We start from the raw sequence: 16433 nt of genomic DNA, 5'->3' as shown, positions 1-16433 counted from the left end.
ACGCTGATGGGCGCGGGAGCCTTCCCAAGGCCCCTGGAGCTGGATGGGGCACACAGAGTCCTGGCAAGGAGGCCGAGGGCGAATGAGCCACCAAGGGCTGTGGTGGTGAGGTTTCACCGTTTCACCGACAGGGAGTGTGTCTGGGGGTGGGCGAAGAAGGAGCGGAGTAGCAGGTGGGAGAACACTGAAATCCGCATCTACCAGGACTGGAGTGCAGAGCTGGCCAAGAAGAGGGCAGGATTCAACCAGGCCAAGGCGGTTCTCCATCAAAAGGGGGCGAAGTTTGGGCTGTTGCAGCCAGCACGGCTGTGGGTCACGCATCAGGACCGACACCACTATTTTGATACGCCGGATGAGGCGTGGGCCTTCATCGAAAATGAAAAGCTGGACTCGAATTAGTGGTTTGCGGCAGGTTATGGGGATGCTGGGGAGTGGGAAGGGGCAATTTGATTTGATGTGTGTGTTTTCTGGGTATGTGTATTGATTTGAGAGGGCTTGTTCCCCGCGTTTGAATGGGGGAGTGGGGGCCAGAGGCCCTGGGCATTTGGGGATCGGGGAGAGGCTGCAGGAGAAAGGAGCCATGCCACAGGGGTTGGGGCCGGCCCAGGCAGGGAACGTGGGCTTTTTCCCACGCAAAAGGGGGGTGGGGGGGGGGGGTGGCACGACGTGGGGGGCGGTACCGGACGGGAGCTCGCACTGGTTTGTAGGGGGAGTGGGGGGGGGGGGGACTTCAATCGGGGGATCGTCGGCAGAGGCGGGAGCGGCCGGGGTCAGCAGGAGTCAGCTGACTTACGGGAGTGCAATGGGGAGAGCAGGGGGGGCTAAGCAATTGCCTGGCCGGGCGAGGGGGGATTAGACGGGGGGTGGATCTGGGTTGCTGCTGTACTGACTGAGGGGGAGCTGGATGGAAGAGGGAGAGTCAGGGTGGGGAGCCCCCGTCTGGGGGGCTGGAGAGTGCGGGAGGTGTGGGCACGTGGCTGGCCTAAGAAAGGAGATGGCTCGTCGGCTGGGGGGGCGGGGGGGGGGGTATTCCCTCGAACCGGCTGATCATGTGGCATGTGAGAGGCCTGAATGGGCCTGTCAAGAGGGCCCGGGTGTTTGCGCACTTAAAGGGACTGAAGGCAGACGTCGCTATGTTGCAGGAGACGCACCTGAAGGTGGCGGATCAGATCAGGCTGAGGAAGGGATGGGTGGGGCAGGTCTTTCACTCTGGGCTGGATGCGAAGAACAGGGAGGGTCGCAATCCTGGTGAGCAAGTGGGTGACATTCGAGGCGGTGAGTATTGTGCCGGATAAAGGGGGCCGTTATGTGATGGTGAGTGGTAGGCTGCAAGGGTCCCGGGTGGTGCTGGTGAATGTATATGCCCGAATTGGGACGATGCAGGGTTCATGAAGCGCATGCGGAGCCGGATCCCGGATCTGGAGGCAGGGAACCTGATAATGGGAGGGGACTTCAATACTGTACTTGACCCGGCACTGGATCGATCTAGGGCGACGTCAGGCAGGAGGCCAGCTGCGGCCAAGGTTCTGAGGGGGTTTATGGATCAGATGGGGGGAGATACGTGGAATCCCCTGATGAGGGGCTGCTGAAGGAGCACGGGAGCCTCCAAACGGAGTTTGATTTGCTGACTACGGGGAAAGCAGAGGCCCAGTGGGGGAAGGTGCTGGGGCAGGGTACGAGTATGGGGAGAAGGCGAGTCGCATGCTGGCGCATCAGCTACGTAAGAAGGTGCCGGTTAGGGAAATTGGAGGATTCAGGGACAGAGGGGGAAGCACGGTACGGAGTCCGGCCAAAATAAATGAGGTCCAAGGGAGTCTAGAAACTGGAGGGGGTTGGTCTGGGGAAGGGAGGAGCATCGGGTCTCATTATATGCGGATGACCTGCTTTTGTATATCGCGGATCCAGTGGAGGGAATGGCAGAGGTCATGCAGACCCTTAGGGAGTTTGGAGACTTCTCGGGATACAAGCTTAATGTTGGGAAGAGCGAGCTCTTTGTGGTGCATGCGAGGAGTCAGGAAAAGAGGCTGGAGGAGCTGCCGCTCAAGAGAGTGGAGAGGAGTTTCTGGTATTTGGGTATCCAGGTGGCCAAGAGTTGTGGGGTCCTGCATAAGCTCAACTTGGCGCAGTTGGTGGACCAGATGGAGGAGGACTTTAAGAAACAGGACGTGTTGCCACTCTCCCTGGCAAGAAGGGTGCAGTCCGTTAAGATGGCAGTCCTTCCTAGGTTCTTGTTCGTGTTCCAATGCCTGCCTGTTCTCATCCCGAAGGCCTTTTTCAAGCGAGTGAGCAAGAGCATTATGGGGTTTGTATGGGCAAGTAAGACCCCGAGGGTTAAGGGGGGGGGGGGGGGGGGAGGGGGCTGGCGCTGCCGAATTTGTGTAGCTATTACTAGGCAGCTAATGTGGCAATGGTTCGGAAATGGGTAATGGAGGGAGAGGGGGCGGCGTGGAAAAGACTAGAAGGGGCGTCATGTGTAGGTACTAGCCTCGGGGTACTGGTGACGGCACCGTTGCCGCTGCCGCCGATGAGGTACAACACGAGCCCGGTGGTGGCGGCGACATTGAGGATCTGGGGGCAGTGGAGACGGCACAGGGGGGAGGTGGGGGCCTCAATCTGGTACTCAATACGGAACAACCATAGGTTTGCACCGGGCAGGATGGATGGCAGATTTCTAAGTTGGCATCGGGTGGGAATTAAAAGGATGGGGGACTTATTCATTGATAGGACTTTTGCCAGTCTGAGGGCGCTGGAGGAGAAATTTGGGTTACCCCCGGGAAATGCCTTCAGGTTAGGGCATTTGTGAGGAGGCAGGTTGGGGAATTCCCGCTGCTGCCTGCCCATAGGATACAAGACAGGGTGATTTTGGGCGTGTGGGTCGGAGAGGGTAAGGTCTTGGCGATATACCAGGAGCTGCAGGAGGCGGAGGAAGCCTCGGTGGAGGAGCTGAAGGGCAAGTGGGAGGAGGAGCTGGGAGAGTAGCTGGATGAGGGCCTGTGGGCTGACACCCTGGGCAGGGTTAATTCCTCGTCATCTTGCACCAGGCTGAGCCTGATCCAGTTTAAAGTGGTGCACAGAGCGCATATGACGGGGCAAGGATGTGTAAGTTTTTTGGGGTAGAGGACAGGTGTGTGAGGTGTTCGGGGAGGCCAGCAAACCACGCCCATATGTTCTGGGCGTGTCCGGCGCTTGTGGGGTTTTGGAGGGGCTTCGCAAAGGCTATGTCCAAGGTCTTGGATACTTGGGTATAACTGAGCTGGGGGATAGCAATATTTGGGGTGTCAGACGAGCCGGTAGTGCAGGAGCCGAAAGAGGCCGGAGTTCTGGTCTTTGCCTCTTTGGTAGCCCGGAGAAGGATCTTGCTAATGTGGAGGGTCGCGAAGCCCCCAAGCATGGAGGCTTGGATCAATGACATGGCGGGGTTTCTCAGGTTGTAGAAGATAAAGTTTGCCTTGCGAGGGTCTGTGCAGGGGTTCTCCAGGCAGTCGCAACCATTCCTTGACTTTCTCGCGGAACGTTAGGTGGAGGTCAATAGCAGCAGCAACCCAGGGAGGTGGGGTTCTTGTTTTGGTTTATGTAAGGGGCGTTTGCCCCATTTTGTTCTTAATCTGTTAAATCGTTTAAGGGTTATAGGATTAAGTTGCTTTGTTTGTTGGCGAATTGCCATTTTTATTTTGTACATTTTCTTTCCTTTTTGGAGTGTTTTTTTAAAATTATTGAAAAACTTTGAATAAACATATTTTTTTTGGAAAGAAATAAGACAGGCCTGCACCAGAATAACACCTTTCATTCCCCCATGCTGTCACAAAGTGCTTAGAACTAAAGCATACCTTTTGTAAAATGTTATTCAGTCAGAAATAGTATTATTTACAGAAATCATTAAGCGTTCAAACATCCCAACCAACTACGGTACAAGCTCCCACAAGCTGCAAATGAAAGAATCGCCAGATAATTGTTTTTGATGTTGATTGAGGAAGGCATGTTAGCTGGGACACTGAAATAACTCCTTTGCCTTTAACAGAAACTGGAGCTTGTAGGGTCGGAATCTCCTCCAACTGGACTTTCATCAAACCTAAATACCCAAAACAAACAAAGAAAAGTACAGCACAGGAACAGGTCCTTCGGCTCGCCAAGCCTGCGCCGACCATGCTGTCCATCTAAACTACAATCTTCTACACTTCCGGGTCCGTATCCCTCTATTCATGTATTTGTCAAGATGCCCCTTAAATTTCACTATCATCCCTGCTTCCATCACCCCCTCCGGCAGCGAGTTCCAGGCACCCACTACCCTCGGTCTAAAAGATCTGCCTCTTACATCTCCTCTAAATCTTGCCCCTTGCACCTTAAACCTATGCCCCCTAGTAATTGACCCCTCTACCCCAGGGAAAAGCCTCTGACTATCCACTTTGTCTATGCCCCTTCATGGACACAAACAGGCAAAACCCCAACTGTACCGGAAGTTGTTAATCTTCAAAACATGCTGATACCAAAACCAAGACACTGGGACATTGCCATCTCAAAGACAAAACAGTGCACATCAGACAATACAATTAAAGAAAATGAGAGACCAGAGGCTGCTGGGCCCAGGCAACAGCCGTTATGCAAAAAAAACCATTAACAACAGCTAAGGAGAAATAGACATTATCACAGACATATTAACTTGAAAGCCAGAGACATCACACCAGAATGGGGTCCGTTGTTTTGTTCATGCAAAGAACATCATGGAACAAGTCAGGAACCAGGCTCAAAGAGATTAAAAGGTGCTAAGCATTGAGCATCCAAACAGCATGACGCCAAGAATATGCTTTGGTATTTTTGTATTAAAAAGCGGGAAAGGTTGAATCTTGCACTCAGGCACGGTCACCCTGATCCATGGCCTCCAGCTCCTACCGGAAGAACCAACCTTGTGGGGAGTTGTAAGCATTAGCCAGTTCCGAGGGATAGTGGAGTTGAGATTTAAAGATAGTTTAATGGTAGCAATTAAACCCTGAGAGGGGCTTGATTGAGGTTTGAACAGAAACCTGGGGTTTTGCCTGTGATTTTTCATGGAGGTTTTATTAATAAGTCATTGTTCAGAATGTTTTATGGCTTCACTGCACCACTTTAAATCTTTGATAATAATATTTATTAGTGTCACAAGTTGGTTTACATTAACAATGCAATGAAGTTATTGGGCATTAGGAATGTTTTTTGGTTAATAAAAATGTTTTTCTTTTTATAAAGTCCTAAAATCAAGTACCACAACAGTTGGGGTAAACTGGAGAGTGAACCTCTTACAGGTTCTTGTTAACGCACTGGAACAGGCAGACAGACGTTGTCTTGTCTGGAAGGCAGATCAATAAACATTTGGGCCTAGCTTAATCTCAGACTCAGGATAACCAGAAAAGGCTGGATAAGGTGCCTTCACCCACTGAGGGGACAAACTCACCAGTGGAAGCCGACAATGACACCGCTATTTAACGGAACTTTGCCATTTTCTTTGTCCTCGGTGAGGAATACCCCTCCGAGGCCGCATTTACAATCATTTCCTGCACTGACGAGGAAGAGTACTTGTGGATCAGGGTGCCATTTTTAAATGCCGCTCCGATCTTTTGATCCCCCCCCCCCCCCCCCCTCAGCCACCTCACACAGTCTCCAGACCACACCCTCCCCCCAACTGCACCCAACTTACCTTGGGGTCCCGAAGCCCCCCACCCTTTTAAGGGCAAGGCACCCCCGGGCACGATCCCTGGCATGGGCAACATGGCACCTGGGCACTGCCAGTCTGGCACCATGACAGTGCCCCTGCCAGCGAGGGCAAGATTCAGATTGCGATGTCTCGTGAGGCGTTTCGAGCATCTCGAATCTCGCAAGAGGCCTTTACAGCGAGATTTCAACTTACATTCACACTCCATTCTTTTTCTTCCTGCCATCCATCCTGGCAGCCAGAGATGTTTTCTGTACTAATTCTACATTCATTTCCAATGCGGATAATTGAATAAGTTTCCTCTTGAATGTTTGATTCTGCAGCAGTAACTGTAAAGAGATAGCAGTCCGTAAGGAGGTTGACAGTGAACAGATTCTATGCAGACTCCGTGCGTTGATAAAAGCAAATTGCTGTGGATGCTGGAATCTGATACAAAAACAGGAAATACTGGACAATCTCAGCAGGTCTGACAGCATCTGTGGAGAGAGAAGGCAGCTAATGTTTAGAGTCTGGATGACTTTGTCAAAGCTCCAGCCATTGGTGGGTTTGGAAGATCTGCCGGTGGGAACAGCTGGAAAAGTTTCAGCCAAAGATTCCTGGGTGTGTAATTTACACAAATCTAAGTAGTTGGCAGCCGATGTCGAGGAGGCTGTTAACAAAACATATAATGAGATCAGTTTTATTAAGCGGGCATAGAGTACAAAAACAAGATGGTTATGCTAAGCCTTTATAAAGCACTGGTATGGTCCCAGCTGCAGAATGGTGTTCAATTGGGGAGGCAGTGGCGTAGTGGTATTGTCGCCGGACTAGTAACCTAATGACCCAGGGTAAGGCTCTGGGGACCTAAGTTCGAATCCCCCCATGGCAGATGGCAAAAGGTAAATTCAATAAAAATCTGGACTTAATGATGACCATGAAACCATTGCCGATTGCCATAAAAACAAATCTGGTTCACTAATTCCCCTTAGAGAAGGAAATCTGTCATCCTTACGTGGGCTTCTCTACATGTGACTTTAAGTCCATGTGGTTGACTCTGAAATGGGCAATAAATGCTGGCCCAGCCAACACAAATAAACATTTCTGGGCACACTTCAAGAAGACTATCAAAGCCTGAGAATAGGTACAGAAGAGATTTATTTAAATTATACCATGGATGACGAACTTCAGGTATGTGGACTGAATAAGCTGCTCTCCTTACAGCAGGGAAGGAATTATGATAGAGATGTTTAAAATTATGAACAATGGGGGGGGGGGGGGGGGGGGGGAAACAGTGGCGCAGTGGTTAGCACAGCAGCCTCATGGCACCGAGGACCCAGTTTGATCCCAGCCCCGGGTCATTGACCGTGTGGAGTTTGCACATTCTCCCCATGTCAGCGTGGGTCTCACCTTCACAACCCAAAGATGTGCAGATTAGGTGGATTGGTCACACAAAATTGCCCCTTAATTGGAAAAAAAATGAATTGGGTACTCAATTTTTTACTTTTTTTAAAAAACATGAACAATTTTAAGGAGTGAATAAGGTGAAACTTTCCATTGGCATAAGAAACAGGAGCGAATTTGCCATTCAGCCCTTCGAGCTTGTTCCACCATCATGTAAAGTTTACATGGGGTAGGCGAAAATGTGGAGTTTTGGCTATAATCAAATCAGCCATGGTGGTATGGATTGGCAAAGCAGGCTCGAGGGGCTAAATGGCCAACTCCTGCTCCTAATTTGTATGTTCAAAACATATCATAACATTGCTTTACCTCCTTGCGTTGCAACTACGAGGAGAACAAAAAAGATAGGCTTCTGAAGCATTGCAATTGGACCAAAATGCTCTGATAAACAGAGGGAACTGGAGTCACGCTGCACCTGGGGAAAAAAGAAACAGGATCTTAAAGATATGAAGGGAAAATAGTTAAGGCATTAATACATTTTACAGAATAAAAAAGGTATTGCTTAGCTGTGGCCTAATTACCTAGGCCACAGCTCAGGATCCCTTCCAGAGACATGTGCACAAAGTCTATGTTCACAACCCAGTGCAAATACTGAGGGAGTGCACCACTATCGAAGCTGAAGTCCTATGGATAAGACATTAAACTGAGCTCTACCTACTCTCCCAGCTAGATACAAAAAAATGCAGGATTTAAAGACAAACAGAGAATACCCTGGACCATGTAAAGGTCAATTGACCTCAGGTGGGAATTTCCAGTCGCCGGGAACACGCACCGGAGAATCCCATCCAATGAATCCCAAGGCATACGGATGCTTGGGGCTTCTGTAGGCATGCACCATCACTGAACTGCAGACAAAAGGGCACCTTCACCAAACTAAGCAGCTGTAGTTGTGGAACTATTTGTAGTGACAGTGTGAAGAAAGTTCCAGCACAGGAGTCAGAATCACAGTCCCCCACAAGAGACCAAAAGGTAACCCAACCGCCAGCTGTCATCTGGCAAAATGGGAATAGGAGACAGGCAGCTTCAGCTGAGCAAATGGGCTTTGCTGTTATAAACATATGGGGCGGTACTCTCCCGCCCCCCCCCACACCGGGTGGGAGAATCGCTGGGGCGCCGCGCGAGTTGCGCCACGCCACCCCGACACCCGCACGTGATTCCCCCCCCCGAAACCAGCGCCACGAGAATCGCGCCAGGCCACTCGGAGAATCGCCGCAAACGGCGAGTGGCGATTCTCCGGCCCAAATGGGCCGAGCGACTGGCAAATAAAATGACAGTCCCGCCGGTGCCGTTCACTCCTGGTCGCTGCCAGCGGGAACTGTGCGGGAATGCTGGGGGGGGGCGGCCTGTGTGTGTGTGTGGGGGGGGGGGGCTCCTTCACCGGGGGGGGGGGCTCCAATGGTGGTCTGGCCCGCGATCGGGGCCCACCGATTGGTGGGCTCCCCCCCCCCCCCGCCTACCCCAGAACCCCGGTGCCATGTTGGTGAGGGGCCGGCGTGCGTAAGAAGTTCCCTGCGCATGCGCAGGATGGTTCTGCCCAACTGCGCATTCACAGGAATGAGCTGCCCCAACTGTGCATTCGCGGGTTGGCGTGGCGCCCATGAAAATGAAAACGAAAAGAAAGTGAAAATCGCTTATTGTCACAAGTAGGCTTCAAATGGAGTTACTGTGAAAAGCCCCTAGTCGCCACATTCCGGCGCCTGTTCGGGGAGGTTGGCGTCTCATAAGGAGGCTGGAGCGGGGGCCAGAATAGGTCATGCCCAGGCCCTGGTCACACCGTTGCGAAAGGCGATGGCGTTTACAACAGTGCGGGCACTTAGTCCCGGGAGCGGAGAATCCCGCCGATGGTGAGGCTCAGGGACCTTCACTGTCCATGAAGAGAAATACCCAGATTCCAAAGATTGTCAACAGTACTTTATAACAGGCACTTTTAAAGTGGGGTCGCGACCTGCGGGTGGGTCACGGGGCGGGTGTCAGGAGTGTAATGCTGCCATCCGTCGTGGTGTTTCCAATCGCGGCTGCGGCAGCGGGCTTTTAAATATGCTGGCTGCGAGTGGCTTTAAAAATGACAGGCGCGACCAGCTTAAAAATGCGGGCACGCTGCATATGCATGCTGCTCATCAGTGCACAGGGGCCCAGAGAGATACACCGTCTCCTCCAGAAGCCTGACCTAGGAGAAGATTTTTTTTTTTTTAAATTCAATTCAGTCTTCCTGCATGTGCCTTGAATGTGCTCAATGGCTGCGCCTGCAGGTTTCTCTTTGATAGTGAATTTTAGAGATTATAAAGATTCACAATACTTTAAGCTAAGTAATTCCTCCTCATCGAGGTCTAAAATTGTCACATTGTAATTTGCAGACTATATCCCCAGGCTGTAAACCACCGATTTGAGGAAAACTTACATTCTGCATCTGCTCTGTAGAGTCCTAAGAGAATAATGCCTGTTTCAATGAGGTCAATTCTCATTCTTCGCTACTCTAGAATATAAACCCAGGCTCACCTTTCACATTAAGAGAAAATGGTGGGTTGCGAAGGTCAGCCGGCTGGTAAAAATGAGTCCCGGGCAAAAAGGTTTGAAAAACAGTGCTTTATAGGTTATGCAGTGGTGTAGTGGTATTGCCAATGGACTAGAAATCCAGAGCAACACTCTGGGGATCTGGTTCAAATCCCACCCTGGCAGGTGGCGAATTCTGAATTCAATAAATAAAATCTGGAATCAAAAGTCGAATGATGATCATGTAACCACTGTCGATTGTTATAAAAAAACATTTACCTGGTCTGGACTATATGCGACTTCCACACCCACAGAAATGTTGATGATTCCGAGCTATTCCCGTGGGCAACAGCAATGACAGGGTCGGCTATCTGGATCATAGTTACCTTGTTTAAATAACACTATCAAATCCAGGGGTTCCCCACCTGTGGTCCCCTCACAGATCACATTTGGAGATGGGAGCTGACCCTTCCTCCGAGCAACAACTGTCAACAGTGAAGAGAGGGCGACCCATTCCCATTCCGGGGGCTGGCAGCCGCTGGATCAATTCGCGCGGTGAAGCCAAAATGATCTTTAACTGGAGGAAAGATGTCTAGTGGCGCTTTTTCTCCAGCCCTGCCTGTTGCCCTGGGGGGATTCCCGGTGAGGAGCAGCAGCAGCAGAGAGAGAGAAACAAGGACAGCCGAATGCACTAAATCATATCCAGAGCAGAAAGTTCACTCACCCGCGCCCGGTCTCTCTACAACAAATGGAAAATTTACACACAGAGGGACCAATTTCGCTCCGAGTCCTCTCTCCCGCTCTCTGAGGTTACTGGAGTTCACCAGACGCTCTCCGTGAGGAAGCATAATTTAACGCGAGTGTCGATTCACGAACACTTTCAACAAAATTAAGCATTCAGAAAGCGTCACCTTATCATGTGTAGTCTCACAGCCTGGGGGCTTATCTAAAGCAATGCGTGAGGCAGGCTTACCTCCAGCTCCTGTTCACCGTGTTCCCTCTGGGAGGGTGTCGGTGACTGGCGGATGGGTGCTTTGCTTCGAATGGGGCGGGCGGTTTGAATCGTCACCAGCAAACACATGACTGTGAAAATAATTACCGTAAGTTGTCAAACGTGTCTGAATAATACGATTATTTATGGTGTTGCTTTTACTGAGTTCTTTCATTTGTCGGAAAGTGGTGTGTCATCATCATTCATTAGTCAGAAGTGGGAATGTAAATCAGTGATTGCATAATCAGAGTGAGATGTTCTGGTGACTGCGCTCCGCTCCATTCGTGACTCAGATACTGCAACAGTCCATGACCAAATGCAACAAGACCTGGACAATATCCAGGTTCGGACTGACAAGTGGCAAGCAACATTCATGCCACAGAAGTGCGAGGTAATTACCATCTCCAACAAGAGAGAATCGAACCATCGCCCCTTAACATTAAATGGCATTACCATCACTGAATCCTGGGACATCCTGGGAGTTACCATTGACGAGAAACAGAACTACCTGTAGCAATAAAAATAAGTGGATTGTAACTTCCGAGCTCCCCAGCGTCGGATTGGGTATACCCCAACAATGCGCTGGGGAACACCTCACGGAACCTCACAGCTAAGGATTTGCAGGGCAATTGCCCAGAGGTGCAAACTTTACCTGGGTATTTGTCCTAAGTTGGAACCAGGCGAAAATATGACTTAAATCACAAATTCTGGATGGTTCCGACTGGGTTACATCAATACCCAGACAAAGTTAAATGAATTAAAACCTTTTCTCCCCCACACCCTCAACCCTCCAGTGGATAACCCGAACTACACCGCCCATGGGATCCCCCCAACACTCCAGAAGCCCCCCTCTTTCAAGACCCAGATATCCATCACCCTCAAGATTCCCCCCCCCCCATCCCCCGAGCTCACCATCCCATCATCACCTCCGACTCAACCCCCACCTCCGACTCAACCCCCTGACCTCTGATTTTACCCATCAACCTTTTCCCTGACATTCCGGTCCCCCCCTGCCCCCGCCCCCGCCAACCCCCCCCAAATCCTATCTACTTAGCTGAGACACTTGCATTCTTCCTGGCCTGTCAATTTCACTGGACACCGACTCTCCTGCACTTTGACTAGGGCACATGGACATGCTGCACTGCTTTAAACTTGCCCAGCCTGAATTTGGAAATCAGGCAAGACAGGCTGATAAAAATAACATTAGTATTTGGGCTGGAGTGGCCATTAATGCTGATTGCTTCTCAGAGGAATTTCTGGCCCACTACGGCTACAAGCACAGGTCAGAGTCTAGGAATCCTGCAGCGAGTATCTCATCTCGTGACTCCCCAATGCCTGTTCACAATCTACAAGGCACAAGTCGGGAATGTGATGGAATACTCTCCACTCGATACAACAGGTCAACACCATCCAGGCGTTTTGATTGGAACCCTTTCCACAAACATACACTCCCTCCACCACTGACACACAGCGGCAGCAGTGTGTACCATCTACAAGATGCACTGCAGAAACTAACCAAGGATCCATCCTTCGGCAGCACCTTCCAAACTTAGGGGCTGGTTTAGCACAGTGGGCTAAATAGCTGGCTTTTAAAGCAGACCAAGACAGGCCAGCAGCAGGGTTCAATTCCTGTACCAGCCTCCCCGAACAGGGGCCGCGATGTGGCGACTAGGGGCTTTTCACAGTAACTTCATTGAAGCCTACTTGTGACAATAAGCAATTTTCATTTCATTTTCAAACTCATGACCATGACTGTCTAGATCAGTGCTGGGCAACCATGGCTAGTGACTGGGCTGCATGAGTGGCCCTTCTTCACCTCAGTGGGCCACAAGATTGAAATCAGGCTTGTTCACTAACCACGGCCCCATAAATAAGATTAAATGCATTAATACATGCTGAATATTTTATGATGAGTTCGAGAAAATGCTTAGTCATTTATATATTAATGGAACTGCACTTCAATTGGTAAAAACAAAATAACTTTGGATTCACTTTGGATGTAAAGGAAGTGAACGGCTCTCACAATTAATGTTGTAAGCAATCAGAACTCAACTTATTTCACTTGCCCTTGCTTTCCGTGTGTATCACTTCAGTAGTCATGCCAGTAGGAAAAAAATGACATTGATAGAAATCAGTGAAATGTGGCAACTCTGTGTGTGGGCAACAGTTAACAAAATGGCGCACACCAAGTTTAAAAGTGAAGTTAGCAAAGCCTGCTGTGCAGAGGGAAGCAGAAGGCCCACCGAGGTACAGGGAGGGATCAGAAGCCGCGTGTCCCCCTCCGTCCGAAGTTGAATCGGAAAGCAAGAACTGTAATACACCTGTGAATTCACTGTCCCACTTTGTTACACTTTGTGGGCAGCACGGTAGCACAGTGGGTAGCACTGATGCTTCACAGCTCCAGGGTCCCAGGTTCGATTCCCGGCTTGGGTCACTGTCTGTGTGGAGTCTGAACTGTAATACACCTGTGAATTCACTGTCCCACTTTGTTACACTTTGTGGACAGCACGGTAGCACAGTGGGTAGCACTGATGCTTCACAGCTCCAGGGTCCCAGGTTCGATTCCCGGCTTGGGTCACTGTCTGTGTGGAGTCTGCACGTTATCCCTGTGTCTCCGTGGGTTTCCTGCGGGTGCTCCGGTTTCCTCCCACAAGTCCCGGTAGACATGCTGCTAGATAATCTGGACATTCTGAATTCTCCCTCTGTGTATCCGAACAGGCACCGGAATGTGACGACAAGGGGCTTTTTACAGTAACTTCATTGCAGTGTTAATGTAAGCCTACTTGGGACAATAAAGATTATTATTATTATTATTAATAAGTATTACTTTATAACTTAAGGAAAGTTTTCTGAGTTACTTTCTGAGTTAGTGTCGTCTGTTGCCTTTTTTGGCTGAAGTCTCAAACAAACTAAATTGAATTTAAGTTCAAATAATAACCAGAACTTACAACTGCAACAGGTATGGGCGACCTCTGCTCAATGTCTTTTGCCAAGTTGGAGCTGGACTTGTCCATGCTCCTTGAATGTGATAGAGGCAGGCCAACTAATGGATACAATATCTCGGTTTGCATGCCCTTTCAGTGTTCTCCTCTATGCCACGCCATCAACTCCTCAGCTGAATCATCTGTACCGACCGGTGCCGTGTGTCACCTTGCAAGAGAATGAGCTGGCACACAAACTGTCCTTTACTTTGTGCTGGCTGCAGTCCACTCATGCCTGCCTGCTTCACCAAGTGCTGAAACGGCCAAGGTACATGTGGTGCCAGTGTTTGAATGGTGGCTGTGAATACCTGAGCCTCTTTCTCAGTGCTGTACTGCTGTCTCTTTCCACCTCCTGGATACCTCTGGGTGGGCAAGCCTCTGTTCTTTGGAATGTAAAAGCAAGAACTCCGAAGGTGAAGGTCGATGAGAGGGAAGTGAAGGAGATCAAGGTGAGAAGCAAGAGGTTTATGTCACGGCATCAGCAGCTTGCTAATCATGCCATGTAGCATGGTGAAGATATACGAGGAATCAAGGAGAGGCACAAAACAGGAACATATTGTCTTCAACATGACCATGAAAAGGCAGTGTTCAACTCTCACCAGCTTGTAGATACCAGCCACATTCTGAGTCCAGAATTTCTATGCCAGGAGATGACAACAGAGCCAGTTCGTAGTATTCGGAATAAGTTAAATGAGTTGATGGTGCAAATCATCGTGAATGACTATGATTTAGTGGCCATTACTGAAACATGGTTAAAGGATGGTCACGACTGGGAGTTAAATATCCAAGAGTATCAAACTATTCGGAAGGACAGAGTGGATGGTAAAGGAGGTGATGTAGCTCTGTTACAATCGACCGTGGATATCTAAGGAAATAAGGGAGAGTATCAAATTGAAGGAAAAAGCATACAAAGTGGCAAAGATCAGTGGGAGACTAGAGGACTGGGAAATCTTTAGGGGGCAACAGAAAGCTACTAAAAAAGCTATAAAGAAGAGTAAGATAGATTATGAGAGTAAACTTGCTCAGAATATAAAAACTGATAGTAAAAGTTTCTACAAATATATAAAACAAAAAAGAGTGGCTAAGGTAAATATTGGTCCTTTAGAGGATGAGAAGGGAGATTTAATAATGGGAGATGAGGAAATGGCTGAGGAACTGAACAGGTTTTTTGGGTCGGTCTTCACAGTGGAAGACACAAATAACATGCCAGTGACTGATGGAAGTGAGGCTATGACAGGTGAGGACCTTGAGATGATTGTTATCACTAAGGAAGTAGTGATGGGCAAGCTAATGGGGCTAAAGGTAGACAAGTCTGGCCTTGATGGAATGCATCCCAGAGTGCTAAAAGAGATGGCTAGGGAAATTGCAAATGCACTAGTGATAATTTATCAAAATTCACTAGACTCTGAGGTGGTCCCGGCGGATTGGAAATTAGCAAACGTGACACCATTGTTTCAAAAAGGAGGTAGGTAGAAAGCAGGTAATTATAGGCCAGTTAGCTTAACTTCGGTAGTAGGGAAGATGCTGGAATCTATCATCAAGGAAGAAATAGCAAGGCATCTGGATGGAAATTGTTCCATTGGGCAGACGCAGCATGGGTTCATAAAGGGCAGGTCATGCCTAACTAATTTAGTGGAATTTTTTGAGGGCATTACTAGTGCGGTAGATAACGGGGAGCCAATGGACGTGGTATATCTGGATTTCCAGAAAGCTTTTGACAAGGTGCCAAACAAAAGGTTGCTGCATAAGATAAAGATGCATGGCATTAAGGGTAAAGTAGTAGCATGGATAGAGGATTGGCTAACGAATAGAAAGCAAAGAGTGGGGATTGTCATGTGAGAGTACCTTTAAGACATGGATGTTTAAGCAACGTACCTTTAAGAAAACAGTGATGTCAGAGAGTGGGTGGAGCCGAAGTCAGGTCAGCCATTTTGCAGTTTAGTTTTGCAGTTTTGTAGGAAAAGAGCTGGGTGTGTGTCTGTGTTTTGCAGTGAGCTGGATCTCTGCCATGAAAGACTGTCTCTGGATCATTTGGGTGATTTAAACTTATAATAGTGAAGCCTTTAACCTGATGTGATTTTGTTTAAAGGTGTTAAGTCCCTTGGAAGTTTGAAGGAACATTTTAAGGAATTATTTACTGTTGCAATATTTTCTGAGTTAGCTTTGAAGTAAGGGGTGTTAAGAGATCCAATGTTTATTTAAGATGTTAAGTTGAGTTCATGGAATAAACAGTGTTTTGTATTTAAAAACCCACGTGTCCATAATTGTAATCCCACACCTAGGGAAAAAGCCTTGTGCTAGGAAAAGCAACAAATACATTAAAGGGAGAGGTTGGTTGAACTTCATGATACATTTTGGGGTTCTGAAAACGCCTCGCCCATAACAGGATTAATGGGTGTTTTCTCTGGTTGGCAATCAGTAGCTAGTGGTGTCCCTCAGGGTTCAGTGTTGGGCCCACATAGTTCACAATTTACATCGATGATTTGGAGTTGGGTGCGTGATAAAGCAAAAAGTGCAGAGGATACCGGAAGTCTGCAGAGGGATTTGGATAGGGTAAGTGAATGGGCTAGGGTCTGGCAGATGGAATACAATGTTGACAAATGTGAGGTTATCCATTTTGGTAGGAATAATAGCAAAAGGGATTATTATTTAAATGATAAAATATTAAAACATGCCGCTGTGCAGAGAGACCTGGGTGTGCTAGTGCATGAGTCGCAAAAAGTTGGTTTACAAGTGATTAAAAAGGCAAATGGAATTTTGTCCTTCATTGCTAGAGGGATGGAGTTTAAGACTAGGGAGGTTATGCTGCAATTGTATAAGGTGTTAGTGAGGCCACACCTGGAGTATTGTG

General features: G+C 48.8%; 1 protein-coding gene across 1 annotated transcript in view; it reads right to left on the bottom strand.

The window, feature by feature from the left end:
- Positions 1 to 16433, bottom strand: part of LOC140425867 (uncharacterized) — a 31485-nt gene that overhangs the window by 13492 nt on the left and 1560 nt on the right. Inside the window, exons 2-5 of the mRNA XM_072510249.1 lie at positions 11254 to 11266; positions 10584 to 10693; positions 7430 to 7535; positions 5879 to 6012 (exon numbers count right to left, since the gene is read on the bottom strand). Coding sequence (XP_072366350.1) covers positions 5879 to 6012; positions 7430 to 7535; positions 10584 to 10693; positions 11254 to 11266 — 363 coding nt within the window. The remainder of the gene's footprint in view (positions 1 to 5878; positions 6013 to 7429; positions 7536 to 10583; positions 10694 to 11253; positions 11267 to 16433) is intronic.

This window comes from Scyliorhinus torazame, chromosome 6, assembly GCF_047496885.1.
Source record: "Scyliorhinus torazame isolate Kashiwa2021f chromosome 6, sScyTor2.1, whole genome shotgun sequence".
In the NCBI taxonomy this organism is placed as follows: domain Eukaryota; kingdom Metazoa; phylum Chordata; class Chondrichthyes; order Carcharhiniformes; family Scyliorhinidae; genus Scyliorhinus; species Scyliorhinus torazame.
This window is presented reverse-complemented; position numbering and strand designations above follow the sequence as displayed.